Source organism: Panulirus ornatus, chromosome 10 (genome assembly GCF_036320965.1).
Source record: "Panulirus ornatus isolate Po-2019 chromosome 10, ASM3632096v1, whole genome shotgun sequence".
Classification (NCBI taxonomy): Eukaryota; Metazoa; Arthropoda; class Malacostraca; order Decapoda; family Palinuridae; genus Panulirus; species Panulirus ornatus.
Window position 1 is genome coordinate 7999835 of NC_092233.1, and position 15166 is coordinate 8015000.

At 43.4% G+C, this 15166-nt stretch overlaps 1 protein-coding gene across 1 annotated transcript; it reads right to left on the minus strand.

Moving 5' to 3' along the window:
* Nucleotides 1-139: 139 nt before the first annotated feature.
* l(1)G0469 (lethal (1) G0469) lies at nt 140-9524 on the minus strand. Its single transcript, XM_071665501.1, has 4 exons — nt 8449-9524; nt 7521-7702; nt 7253-7356; nt 140-4736 (listed from the first exon to the last, which is right to left on the minus strand). Exons 1-4 carry the CDS (start codon nt 9080-9082, stop codon nt 4619-4621), a joined length of 1038 nt encoding a protein of 345 aa, XP_071521602.1. The 5' UTR covers nt 9083-9524; the 3' UTR covers nt 140-4618.
* Between the last annotated feature and the right edge of the window lie 5642 nt (nt 9525-15166).

Genomic DNA, 15166 nt, shown 5'->3' on the forward strand with positions numbered 1-15166 from the left:
GATTAAAAAAGGAAAACAAATGAAAAAAAACACTTGCTCTTCCCATTGTATTAATGCATCACTTTGCATGTGTGTGTGTGTGTGTGTTTTCCTTGCAAAGTCTCGCCGGGCGGTACAGGTTTAACATTAAAACACATCATAGAGCTTCATTACAAAATATATTTAGGGTAAAACAAACGATACAACAGGGTTTTTTTACAGTTTTGATTCACACTGTGTCCTGGTAAATGATACCACAAGTCGTACAAAATACTGACCATTGAGCAACTGTACGACCTCTTCTTCAGAATATATAATAATAAAAAAGGAGAGAAAGTTTGCCACATAGTATAATCATCTCTTGATACAAGATTAGAAAAAAAATATATATATATAACAATATATATTCCATAACAGAAAACAAAGAAACATATTGGGTTACAGTATCAAAACTGAAACGAAACATTTCAACTGAAATCTAAGATATGTCAATGAAGTTATGAAAAGAAAAAGTTCTAAAAGATGCGATCACATGTCAACAGATGAAACCTTATAGGACACGAGGTGAACATGAGGCTCGATGGGGGAAGGTTGGGAGGAAGAAGGGATGGCCAAACCAAAGGGTCGAGAGATATGCCTTACATGAGCAGGTTGTGTGGGGACCAAACACTGGTCTATGAGGAGGAGGGGGATGATTTAGGATATGGTTTTGAAGGACTAAAGAATGTGTGTGAGGGGAAGAAAGTGGGGTGGGATGTGAGTGGGTGGCATGGCCAGATTTGGAGGGATTGCTTTCGAGAACTGGAAGTCCTCTGCAGACGTTAAGTAGGCTGTAGGGGTTGAGGGGAAGGGGGAATGTAAAAAGACAGACTGGTAGCCCGATCACGTGAAAAGCAGACTGGCTCAAGTACATCAACACCTCGTTATTCCATGCCCTTAAATCACCTCCGTGTAGATCTACCATATACTTTGGCGCATACAAGCGAGCAAAAAACATTTAGATTACTCTCAGTATCAATAGGTTCTTATAGCCAATGTCCAGAGTGCACACTGCACAAGGGATGACGAAGTGTTGGTAAGGCGAAGGGCAACAAGGTGTGGATGTACGCCGGAATGTACAGTTGAAGTTCGCGTTCGCGGCCATGTAATCATCTTAATATTTAGTAGTTATCACAGAGCCAATATTTACATGCATAGACAAAATAACCATGATGGTTCAGACCAATGGGAAGCTTCTACTCTACAAGAGATCACTGGTCACGGGTAAAAAAAAAAAAAAATATATGGATGGTCATCATGCCTCAAATATGTTTATATAATGTGTATATATATATACAGAGTACTTAGAAGCTAGACACCCACTGCCACATCAGAGTGCGAAGGAATATCTTGTTAAAACACCAGCTCTGAAGTAGATACACTATGAAGCTACCCTCTTTAATTACTAGTTTGGTCAAGAGGAGTTTCACAGACATTCAGTTTTAAAGCGTTCCTGGTCTGACCGTCTTCGGCTGGTCGATCGCGACATTCTGTCTCTCGTTCAGAGGTAAACACAAACGAAGTCGAGTCTTAAAACGGTTCTTCCATGCCATACAAAAATATAGTCGCTGCACCGACAGCCGAAGCCTAGTCTTAAATAATGTAAGCCAACAACAGAGCTGCACTAACTTACAAGTATCTACTAATCTATAAAACCAAGCTAAACATGATGTGGTAAAACGTTATGGCCATATATCATGATGGCGTTTCGTCTGTCCCCAGGCACGTTACACTTTCCCCTGGGGGGATTATAATTCTCCATTATGTTCAGAAAGGCGAGAAAAATGACGCCATGAAATAATACATTGCGCCACAGCTGACGCTGGAGGCGTTAAAACTACCAAACCAATATCTCGTGATGTGATGGTAAATACCAAAACAAAAACAAAACCAAAAAAAAAAATAGTATGAAACATATTAAGAAGAGGGTACAATGTTCTCAGTAATGCCCACCCAACACACACACACACACAAGCGCGCGCGCACACACACACACAAGTTGGGGAGGTCGATCTCCAAACGTATCCAGCAGCACTGTAAGAAGATACCAAGATAGCTGGCCCTAGCCACACTACATTCCAGATCGAGGATATGAAATCAGAACCAAGTGTGTGTGGGGAAAAAAAATAATAGGACTTCACTCAGGTACTGATGGACATCTGTGTTACATGGGCGAAAGTGTCCAGGTCAGGACCGCTGGTCCTTACCACATACACACACACACACACACATACCACTGCCAGAGCCACAATTTGGAATGGTGACGTTTATCATGACGAAAATGACGTAATTACAAGTGACGCAGGGAAGGTAATGACGCAATTTACAAGTGAAGATTGGAGATGACATAATTTACAGGTGTAATGGAAGATGCAAAATGCCATGAGTGACGTAAGAGTACTGGCTAACATAGGAACTTCTGTCGCCGCATGGAAGCGTCACACAATCTTTTTTTTTTGTGTAGCCGTTCGCGTACAGATGTGGATATATGAGACGACTATGAGAACACATGATCATGGAAACTTTGGGGTTGGGTGGAAGGTGGCGCGGGGCGCGGAACACACACAAGGTAAAACGGATGGCTGACAATAATAATACTTCTTCGTACTTGCCATCGTCCTGTCCCGGTCATAGATAGGCTGGACCACCTCCTCAACTCAGCCTGTTGTGGACAAGCTAAGTGAATGACTTTTTTAAAAGACTCTGACCTGAGTTGACTCTTCGATGAATATGGAAAGGTGAGATCAAGGAGGAAGTTGTTCATACATCGCGGTTTCCTCGTGTACCTTGTCAACCTAAGTTCGTCTTCTATAAAGGCAATGGAAAGTCTATCTATCCCCCCCGAACACCATCCACACAGGAACCGCATGGAAACGTGACCCAAACTCATATCAAAACACTTGAAATCTAACACGTTTACAAACACACCTCACACATGAACACTTACAAAAAAAAAAAAAAAAAAAAAAATAGACAACTGACAGTACTCCTCCTCTTCTTTTTTTTTTTTGTACCAACAAGCACCAGGATTCTTGATCTCTTCAGCTACCTGTTCATAGAAATGGCCGAAAGCGCAGTTGAAACTTCAGAGACAGGTCTCACACTCACCCAGAGAACTCCCCGCGCGGGGGCGGGGGGTGAGAGTTGGCTACAAGAAGCAACTTGGTCTCCTTCCTAACTTCGTCGGATTCACCAGTGGCCATTGGAACGGGTCTTCCACCTCCGTGGCAGTCACCCTTAATTAATTAGCTGCAAAATTCCAGAGAGAGAGAGATATCCGCCCTGAAAACTGGGGCGAGCGTAAGTGGTGCATATTGGGCGTAATTCGTTGTGCACTGCCTCGAATGGTATATCCCTGCAATGCATTCAGTGTTATTTAGATATCTAACTCGCTTAGTACCTACCACGCATGTCCTGTGGCAACTCACGAGCAGGGAAAGCTAAGTGCAGCCAGTGATGACGGAGCTCCTACATCGATGTAGTAAAAGTTCAATACCGTAACTTTCTCAGGACTGTGAGGGGAAAACGGTTTAGGAAGTGATGTCAAAACGACAGCGGTTTACGTGTTTCTTCGATAACGTTTCAAAAGCTAGGCGCTAAAAAAAAAAAAAGACGTGGTCCAATAACAATGCCCTAAGGTTTTTGGGACGCCTGAGAAGTGTCACGGAAGCTACAATAAAAAGGTGTGAACAGAGGGAAGTCTGAGGAAAATTCTTGGTCTGTTAACACCAACGATCTATTTCTCTGACGCTGAGGCGTCTAACTTCCCATTTCGGAGCGAATAATGTGTGGCATCCTCGCGCACACATCACATTTTACTGCCTTTCTCTCTCATCAATTCCGCCACTGCGAGTCCTGTCTCCCAAATTCATGACACCTCACCACATTTTTTCGTTTAATCTAAATTAGCATCGTATTCCACATTTACCAGTGACATGGTGTCGTCAAGCCAGTTACAAGTGGCATGGATATATAAATGCTTATCTAATCATTGCTATCATCATTATGCCCGTCGTCTATTGGCCAATTCTCTACAACCTAAGTTCTTCACTCAAACCTCAAGAGTTTCCAGCACTGGATTTAAATATGCCCAAAGATCGTATGTGCATCTACATACTCCAATGTTGTGAGACATGGATCTTGGAGTTCTTCAAAGCTGTTTTCCAAGAATATGAAATACAGCCGAAGAACATTAAATTTTTCACAAGAAAAACCTCAATCCCTAACGACTAATACCTCAAATCACTTCTACTGGCTGAAGACCCTCTCAGTGACTGTACACTAACAGCCCTTTGCTATCTGTCTTTCACTTACAATGTAATAAAATACACACGATATAAGCCATTCACAATATATCCAGTACCACATGGTGTGCATAATTCTTCACGTAACTGATTCTCCTTTTTTTTTATGAAAAAACACCTTCATTACTGTATAGGCAATATCCAAAAATGCAAAATATAATCTATCTGTACAGTTTAAAATCAAAATTCAGTAAAAAACATAATCTGATTCCTAATTCTAAAACAACTCTCCCTCTATAAATAATGATAATATCCAAAACAATTTTTTCCCCCCTATGCTAAGCATCCTCACTCTCTTAAAAGTTGACGGACACAGTCCTCTTCCTTAGTGGTCCTGGGGAGGCTGCTGGCGAGTTCTGGGTGGAGGAGGTGAGTGTCAGCCACAGACCTACACATCGGCTCAGGGAACCCCATCTGGAAAGACAAGAGACCAAAAGGGAGTGAGAGGGACTTTCCTTTCACGTTCATAGCAATGCGTAATGCTAGGCTAACCAACCTACATGAACACTTATTGGAAAAATGGGTTGGTAGTCTACGACAAATGCACATACAGAAGACATCTTTAAATCACTACAATATATTCACTCTAGAATACCAGAAATATCTTAATTATATATTCAGAGAGAGAGAGAGAGAAATTTTCAGAGGCGAGAGTGCTTGTTAATAAAACCACAGCAGGTGATCAACTTTGGATTTTCAAAGGGGAAGGTGTCTAGACGGGATTTTTTGTACTCTAGTTGGGGGAAACTTCTAGTAACAAGGAACTATGCAACATTTACAGATTAAAGCAGACGTAAGACAAAATTTACATAGAAAGCACTTTGGTAAGTTCAAACAGACCACAACCGAACGGTGTCAACGGCTTTTGCATTAAAAGCGGAGCTCGAGAGTGAATGGTGGCAAGATTAAGAAAATAGTTTGAAATAAACGTGTGAAATGTCCCCATGGGTCTATTATGATTTTCAAGACGGGTCAATATTATAAGGTTAAGGGGTGGGGCTACTGCAGTGTACTGCTACGTCATGGTTAGAAGTGATCACAGGTATTAATATGATCCCAAATTACCTGATCAGAGAAGTTGGAATAGATTAGTAGGTCGCTAGAAGCAATAAACTGTTAAAGAGCAAGTTGTCGACACCCACCTCCTTCCAACGATTCTTTTTTTTCCTTCTTTCAGCAAGGACAGTTTACAGTGGAATGTAGTTTGAAAGACGACTGTTTCAGAAGGTTTTAAGTAATTGGGAGACACGATTAGTGAGGGTGGCAGTGGGAAAGCTGAAGTTATTACGGGTGACTGACTAGTCGTGGTGTACTAAGCTCCGAACTGGAAGAATTTAAGTATAAAAGTGCACATGAAACAAGTTCTTCTAAAATATGACAGGGGAAAAGTTAAGCACCACACAAGGATAGTATATATACTTTTAGTATTTTGGGGGTGGAAAAGAACTTCAAGAAGGTGTCGAAAACTATTGAAGAGGGTGTCAAAAAAAAAAAAAGTGGCGAGAGACAATCTGTAAATGAGAAAGACGGAGAGATCCTATGGCTAGCATTAGTAAAGATGAGAATGGAGACGGTAAGATCGCTTTGGTTTAATCTGCAAAGTATAAGATAAACAGAAGTGGAAGCCCAAAACTCACTCTCGCAATCTGTACATGAATTGAAAATAGGCTAGTGAATTGGCGGAATGCACTGGATTCCAGACATGTACTTGGAAACACACACACACATATATATATATATATATATATATATATATATATATATATATATATATATATATATATATATATATATATCAAGGCATGTGAAGCGTCTGGGATAAACCATGGAAAGCTGTGTAGGTATGTATATTTGCGTGTGTGGACGTATGTATATACATGTGTATGGGGGGGTTGGGCCATTTCCTTCGTCTGTTTCCTTGCGCTACCTCGCAAACGCGGGAGACAGCGACAAAGTATAATAAAAAAAATAAAAAAAAGTATATATTTATATATATATATATATATATATATATATATATATATATATTTCTTTTTTTCTTTTAAACTTCGCCATTTCCCGCGTTAGCGAGGTAGCGTTAAGAACAGAGGACTGGGCCTTTTTTGGAATATCCTCACCTGGCCCCTTCTGTTCCTTCTTTTGGAAAATTAAAAAAAAAAAAGAGAGGGGAGGATTTCCAGCCCCCCGGTCCCTCCCCTTTTAGTCGCCTTCTACGACACGCAGGGAATAAGTGGGAAGTATTCTTAATCCCCTATCCCCAGGGATAATATATATATATATATATATATATATATATATATATATATATATATATTTTTTTTTTTTTTTTTTTTCATATGATTTGCCATTTCCCGCATTTGCGAGGTAGCATTAAGAACAGAGGACTGGGCCTTAGAGGGAAAATCCTCACCTGGCCCCCTTCTCTGTTCCTTCTTTTGGAAAATTAAAAAAAAACGAGAGGGGAGGATTTCCAGCCACCCGCTCCCATATATATATATATATATATATATATATATATATATATATATTTCTATGAGTCCACGGGGAAAATGAAACACGAAAAGTTCCCAAGTACACTTTCGTGTAATAATCACATCAGGGGAGACACAAGAGAGAAATATGTCAGTTGATATACATCGAAGAGACGAAGCTAGGGCGTCCTAGCCTCGTCTCTTCGATGTATATCAACCGACTTATATTTCTCTCTTGTGTCCCCCCTGATGATGTGATTATACACGAAAGTGCACTAGGGAACTTATCGTGTTTCATTCTCCCCGTGGACTCATAGGTATATATATATATTCTTACGCACTAAATGTTGGAGGGTGCATTGTGCTAGTTTGCTAATTGTGTAGCTGGGCAGGATTTGTGCCTGATATGGCTGTTTACGAAAACAACACAGAATCATCAGCAGTGCTGAGGAACCTTACCTTGCAGCGTCACTCAGCTGGCGTGCTCGCTGCCCGTCTCCATAACGACACGACACAACCATCTGTTCAGAGTTCTGCCACACGCGATACGGCTGTACGATCAGCTGCAACGGATAATCACACAGTGTAGATTATCGAAACATAATTCATAACTCATCATCTATTACGGTGCAAGAATATCACTAGAATAAGTGTGAACTGGACATGCGTTTCTACAAGAAGGGAACAAACGACACAAAACTATAGGATCAACCGTTCCTTAACCTACCTTAAGGGCGGCTGATGTGACCTCGCCGGCGGGAAGGGGTGGCTTGTGAACGTCTCTAGAGTTGTTGATCCTGGCAGTAACTCCCTCGTGCCAGTAATCCTTCAGGGGCTGCCGCACAGCACGCTGCCGTCCGTCTCTGTCCCGCAACAAGTGAGCTAACTCCAACGTTGCTAGGCTAGGTTCTATAGTCCAGAGAGAGAGAGAGAGAGAAGAGGATGTCTCATCAGAAACTCAGTCGTCTGCATCAAGCTATAGAGCAGCTATATTTTCTAAGAAGTGTCAGTGGTAACCTTTAAGAAGTCTGAGGGACAACACTGACTGTATCTACACAAAAAGCAGGTGAAGGTTGTTGTGACTTAATAATAATGGCACTGCAAACATTGAAATCCTGGGTTGTCTGACTAAGCACGCTTCTGTATGGCTGCGGCCACCAGTCAACTAAATGTCAAAGCTTTGGAAAGATGATGGACGATACGCCCACAGCTTCAATGACGCCCTGAAACAAGCCTAATGCCGAGTGGTAAGGGTCACTGGGTGCGACCGTGTACATGTTGCCGATCCATAGTTGTACTCCATGACACTTCCTTGGAAGAGTTTTGTTTGTTTGTTTGTTTGTCTATATATATATATATATATATATATATATATATATATATATATATATATATATATATGTGTGTGTGTGTGTGTGTGTGAGCGAGAGAGCAGGAAGTTAGCAAAATAATAAAGATATGAGCCAAACAATCTTCAGCATGATCATTCGGAGGCATTTTACGAGCCCACTGTACTCGTAAATTTCTTCCCTGACAACAGATTCACTAAGAGTTACTAAAACAGCTGCATTGTCTCCTAAATGAACCACAACAAGTTAAAACATTTACTCTCCGTTATTACTTTAACATTGTTTTCGAAAGATGGAGGGACTTACTTTTATTTTTGGGCAGGATAGCGATGCACCAGTGGTGGTGAAGTTTGATGTTGAACTCCATGATATCCCCCGACCGTACCTGTGACAAGAGCTTGTCACAATTCTGGCGGGTAAACCATGGGGTCAACAACATGAAGTTGGAGGGCGTCTTCTTGGCTTCCTTCTCTTGCTTTTCTTTGGCCTTTTTCGCTGCTTTCTTGTCCAAAACTGGGGAATGTGGGGCCGAATAGGATGTGGAGTGGTCAGGCCCGTCCTTCTTCTTCAGGAGGGAGAGGTCCGAGTGCACGCTCAGGTTGCCTGTTGACTGGCTGAGGCGGGTGGCCATCACGGAGGCTGTGGAGGTGTGTCTCCTGGGTGAACCCAGTATGTGGCCGCCACGATTCTGTGATGGTAGACGACACAAGCGGTCAGTACATTCCTTCGGGTCAATTTCAAAGCCCAGATTCCCCTCCTCCTCCTTCCTCTGGGGTGGTGGGAAGGGAGATAGCGGGTCCAGCGTAGATGCGTCAGCAGCTTGTCGCATCGGCTCCGACTGGCCACAGCTGGTGCGCGAGAGGTTGTGTATCAGTTGTGAGCGACGCGAGACCAACTGACGCTCGAGAGAATGCGCGTACATTGTGCTCACTTGCATCATGGCGCCGGTTTATCTTTAAATGACACCTGAACGACACAAAAATGGTTGATGTGATGCTTCGATATGCTTTGGTCTAGCCTTAGACACGACTTGAAAGTTTTCGTCGACTCCAATACTCGATCAAAAAACTAATTTATCCGTGGGGGTTTTAGTCACCAAGTGCTTTAATCCAGATATTAATAAAGCCGATATGTTTTAGAATCCCTGCAGATACATGAATGAAGATCAAATCACCTTCACTCTTTAATCTGCAATGAAACACTAAGAGTCGGCTGCGCGGCAAAGCAACTTTAAGACCAGTGTTTATGAGGTTCCAGGGCAAACACCACCAGCGGTTCACTTGTAGACGGTACTGGCTTTAATAGTATACTCTCACTCCAACTGTTCTCAGAGACGATACAGGTTGGAGAAAATCGTGTAATCGACTGAGAAGGAGAATGTTTTCCCGCGGGGTATATATAGCGGTCCGGCATGTGACTCGCTCTCACTGCCAGACGCAAGAAACATCAACGTCTGGCAGGGAAGTACCCGTCGGCGGGCGCAACATTCTTGGCAACCGTACTACTGAGGCGTTCCATTCCATTCCCTATGTCTACCGTAGAGCGTGTTGTAATGCGGGAATTGGGTCGCGCACTTGGATGACTCAGTGGTGTGTTTACAAACGGTCTTCCGTAAAATGAAAGATGCTGACAGACAATAAACTTACAGTCAATATATTAATCTATTTGATGAACTGTTGTTAATATGTTTTCGATCTGGACCAGAAGTTTTCGTACATAATAAAATCACGTATAATAGAAAAAGAATTAGATCATTTGATACCGGTTAAAGAATGCATGGAAGGTTTCATCAATACGTAACCGTGCAATAGTAATGGAAAATGTCACACAGTTCCCGCGTTCTGGTAATAAAACATTACTGTACTGGGAATTCCCACACATTTCCTGTGACTGTGCTCGCTCACCCACCCTAGTCGGTATACACAGACATGTACTACTCAAATGGGGCAAACCCACAGCAAAATGAATGACAACTATAATAATTTCTGTATTTCTGGTCTGCTGTTGCATAAGGGAGTTAGGTAGCACGTATTTCCCCTTCATTCATACTGGGTCTCACTTCTCAGCCATCCCTCACACAAACTTCCCTCCTTGTTGCAACCCTCCACAATCCTCTCTGGCTCAGGTAGCTGTTTTATCTTTCTGCCTCGCCCACACATGGGACCAAGTGGCTTGTTCAGTCCACAAACAGTCACCCTCTCCTCAAACATAACACTTGACAACATGTAATTCACACGACTCGACCTTTGAGACTATATTATTTACTGCGTTGAGCGCCGCTCATTATCTCTGCCTTTTGGCAAAATCTCGTATTAAGTACACGCTACTACTTCCACTCACCACACGTTGCTCCAGCCACACACGTGAGGTTAGCAAGACCTTTCGATATTTCTCTCACCCCCACTAACCATTTCTCCTAAAGAGCCCCTCTGTATCAAATCGGTTCATTCCCTTCCATGACATCTTCCACACATTCTCTCTCTCTCTCTCTCTCTCTCTCTCTCTCTCTCTCTCTCTCTCTCTCTCTCTCTCTCTCTCTCTCTCTCTCTCTCTCTCTCCACACGGTCAATCCACTTCCTCTCCTCCCATCCACCCACGTTCTCCACCCTCATCATCTGTGATCCACCTCTTCGCTTCAGTCCTGGTACATCATCTCCAAGACTCTGAACTTTGTCCTTTCCTTCATTTACCTAATATTTACGGCACTCACCAGAGGAAGGACTAATCTACTTGCTAATCAAATGGCCAACTCAACATCAGAAATACGGAATAGCAACTTCCTTACAGAAGCGACTATGAAACCTAATATTTCAACTATTACTATAAGGCGAGTGTGTACTTGGGGACCTAGTTACTGCCAGCCTAGTCATACCTAATGTTTCAACAATAAGGCGAGTGAGTACTTTTGACCTGGTCACTGCCAGGGGCAGCCTAGTGATTTGATACCCAACTTGTTCCTCCCTGAAGCGAACGCTTTAATTTAGGCTATCCAATTCATAATTCCACCATGGCGCCTAACATTTGCGAACCCTAACATAGACATAGCTCAGGATTTCCTTATTTCAGTGTCGTGTAGATAGTATTTACTGTGGCAAGTACCCGAGGAACAGGCAATCTAACCCTCTTCAATTTGACTACCAAATGGTTTCGATGCCTAACCTTGTTCCAAGCCTATCCCAACGTGACGGGTTCATAATGAAACACCGCCACGAACTGACTAATTCTACGCGTGTCAAGGACAGAGACCAATGCTACTGTAAGAGCCAATCAACGGTGGGTGGAAGCCTATCAGAGATCAGGGTTCATTATGAATTGTGCAGCTGCGATATACAGCGGGTATGTATCTACGTTTAATCAGTACAGTACTCGATATCTGTCAACATCCCTCCAACCTCTACCACTGATTTGGGATGGTCATATAAGTGGTGAGGAGTCGTACAAGTGGTGAGAGGTCATATATAAGTGGTGAGAGGTCAAATAAGTAATGAGAGGTCATGTAAGTGGTGTGTGTATACATGCGATCATAAAATCATTTGTAACACCTGACCCAAATATTAATTTTTTTTCATCAAGGGTTTTATATATATATACCAAATGGCGTCCTAGCTACGTCTCTTCGTTGTATATCAACTGATTGTTATATTTCTCTCTTGTGTCTCCCCTGATGATGTGATTATTACACGAAAGTGCACTTGGGAACTTATCGTGTTTCATTTTCCCCGTGGACTCATAGGAATATATATATATATATATATATATATATATATATATATATATATATATATATATATATATATAAAACTAAAACAACCTTAATGACCCTGGCAATCTATTGGTCTAAAACCTAAAATTAGCACCCAACTAGTAATTGAAACCCCGAAAACGAACTCATCATTATCACACATCTTTGAGATCAACCATTTCTGCTCCAGCACGCCAGCAAGAAGAGCACTTTGCCCACCCAGAGTGAAGGGTCTTAAATCAGTGACATTAACTTCGTGGAAATGATGAAGGTAAACGCGAGGGGGAAGAGAGTAAGATGTAAATGGGACGAGGAGGAGAGATGGCAAAGGAGAAGAAGCAACAAGAAATAAAGTGGTTACCATGGAAGGAACAAACCAAGGAGGAGGAGGAGGAGGAACAGCGAAGCTGAGAGAGAAGACGGGAAGAAAAGGATTTCAAACTGGGTGAGGAGGAGGAAGAAGAAGAAGAGGAGGAGGAGGAGGAGGATGAGGAGGAAGGAGAAGAGGAAGGAGAGGAGGAGGAGGAAGAAGAAGAGGAGGAGGAGGAAGAGGAGAAGGAGAAGAAGAGGAAGAAGAGGAGGAGGAGGAAGAAGAGGAGGAGGAAGAAGAAGAGGAGGAGGAGGAAGAGAAGGAGAAGAGGAAGAAGAGGAGGAGGAGGAAGAAGAGGAGGAGGAAGAAGAAGAGGAGGAGGAAGAAGAGGAGAAGAAGGAGAGGAACAGAAAACGAGCGAAAAATATGTAGAAAACTAATGCTAGGTGGGGAGTAAAAGGTACGACGAAGAATATCTACATGAACCACCATAAGTACCACAACACCCGAGCATGTCTCTCCCTCACTCTATATATATAACTGCCGGAGGGTGTACTACCGGGCTCGGCCGAGGGAGGGTGGAGCCTTCCCGCGGAACAATAGACCCTCTGTACTATTGTTTATAGGGACACCTGCTATATTCCCCTGAGTCTACGATATCAAAACATTCGCGTGAGATGTACTCTCTCACAACACACATCCAAGAGGGAAAAAATAATACCCACAACACAAAGGTCACGTACACTCACAACACTCGACTGCCAGGCGTAGGACACAAAGGACAGAGACACAAACACACAGACAACGTGACTACTCACAAAGTACACTCAAGGCGGTCAAAAAACATGTACTCAAGACTCTAGCAAGTCAAAATATATACACTTACGACACACTTTAGGCGAGTGCGACACACCCACAAGATACAATCTCAACGCAGAGGAATGAAGTCATTTCAAGATGTAGTGGTGAAACAATTGAGGGATACACAGACACAACATAGTTCCTGCCACACACTCATGTGTCAAGATGTGCTGGTGAAACAATTGAGGGATACACACACACAACATAGTTCCTGCCACACACTCATGTGTCAAGATGTGCTGGTGAGACAACTGAGGGATACACACACACAACATAGTTCCTGCCACACACTCATGTGTCAAGATGTGCTGGTGAGACAATTGAGGGATACACACTCACAACATAGTTCCTGCCAAACACTCATGTTTCAAGACTGCACTTCAGAAACCCTTCAGGTCTCGTCTCCGCACTCCTAAGCGTACACTCACAACATCACTCAAAGGATACACTCACGTCACTCAGGTACAGTATATACACAACACTACACTCTCAACTGATACACTCAAGACACTCTCAAGGGACACACTGGATGTGTTGAAGTCGGAGGGTACACTCATTCGAGTGTAGAGTCCAAGAATCCACTCATTCGAGTCTAGAGAGTCCAAGAATCCGCTCATTGGAGTCTAGAGAGTCCAAGAATCCACTCATTCGAGTCTAGAGAGTCCAAGAATCCACTCATTCGAGTCTAGAGAGTCCAAGAATCCACTCATTCGAGTGTAGAGAGTCCAAGAATCCACTCACTCGAGTCTAGAGTGCAAAAATCCACTCACTCGAGTCTAGAGAGTCCAAGAATCCACTCATTCGAGTCTAGAGAGTCCAAGAATCCACTCATTCGAGTCTAGAGAGTCCAAGAATCCACTCATTCGAGTCTAGAGTCTAAGAATCCAATCATTCGAGTCTAGAGAGTCCAAGTATCCACTCATTCGAGTATAGAGAGTCCAAGAATCCACTCATTCGAGTCTAGAGTCTAAGAATCCACTCATTCGAGTATAGAGAGTCCAAGAATCCACTCATTCGAGTCTAGAGAGTCCAAGTATCCACTTATTCGAGTCTAGAGAGTCCAAGAATCCACTCATTCGAGTCTAGAGTCTAAGAATCCACTCATTCGAGTCTAGAGAGTCCAAGAATCCACTCATTCGAGTCTAGAGAGTCCAAGAATCCAATCATTCGAGTCTAGAGAGTCCAAGTATCCACTCATTCGAGTATAGAGAGTCCAAGAATCCACTCATTCGAGTCTAGAGAGTCCAAGAATCCACTCATTCGAGTCTAGAGTCCAAGAATCCACTCACGACACGCTAATGAAGACGTCTGTACACCCACGAAGCATTAATTGTCGCTACCGACGCAATCAAGACGTAAACTCGCGATCAGTCATTCATGGGAGGCGCCCACGACGCACTCATGTGAAAGCGAACATACTTACGACATTCAAAGCACGCAGTCACGACACACTTTACGACGCACTTAAGGCAGAAAGGGGATACAACTTACGACACTAGTAAAGGTGAAGGCGAGATCTTCCCCCCTCCCCCTTCCCCCTATCCAGCGTGGTGCACTTACTGGCTAAACAGAAGGGAGTCAAGCAGACCTTGGTGGAGGGAGGGGAGGGGGTTGGAGGAGGCGGAGGGAGGCGGAGGAGGAGGGAGGAGGAGGAGGAGGAGGAGGAGGAGGAGGAGGGAGGAGGAGGAGGAGGAGGGGGGAGGAGGAGGAGGGAGGAGGAGTAGGAGGAGGAGGAGGAGGGGGGAGGAGGAGGAGGAGGAGGAGGAGGAGGGAGGAGGGAGACGGTCCACTTTATCTCCGCCTGGGTTAGTTTAGTAAGATTAAGGATGGCGTCAGGAAATGGATCTGTTTAGGACGGGCATGAGTTCACACCGCCCAACCTTCCTTCATGGCTTGAATATCAAATCAAGTGTTTACAGCCGAGACACAAAAACAACGCCGGGCTGAATTATAATCAATCATCAACTTTCAAACAAGACGACGCGAGCGCAATGATGCAGCGCGTCTCGGGCGGGGCGAGTCTGTCCGTTAATGTTTTGTTTGGGGCGGGAATCATCTGTGTCTGTTTGGGGCGGGAGAGTCGATGAACTTTATTCAGGGTGAGAGGAATG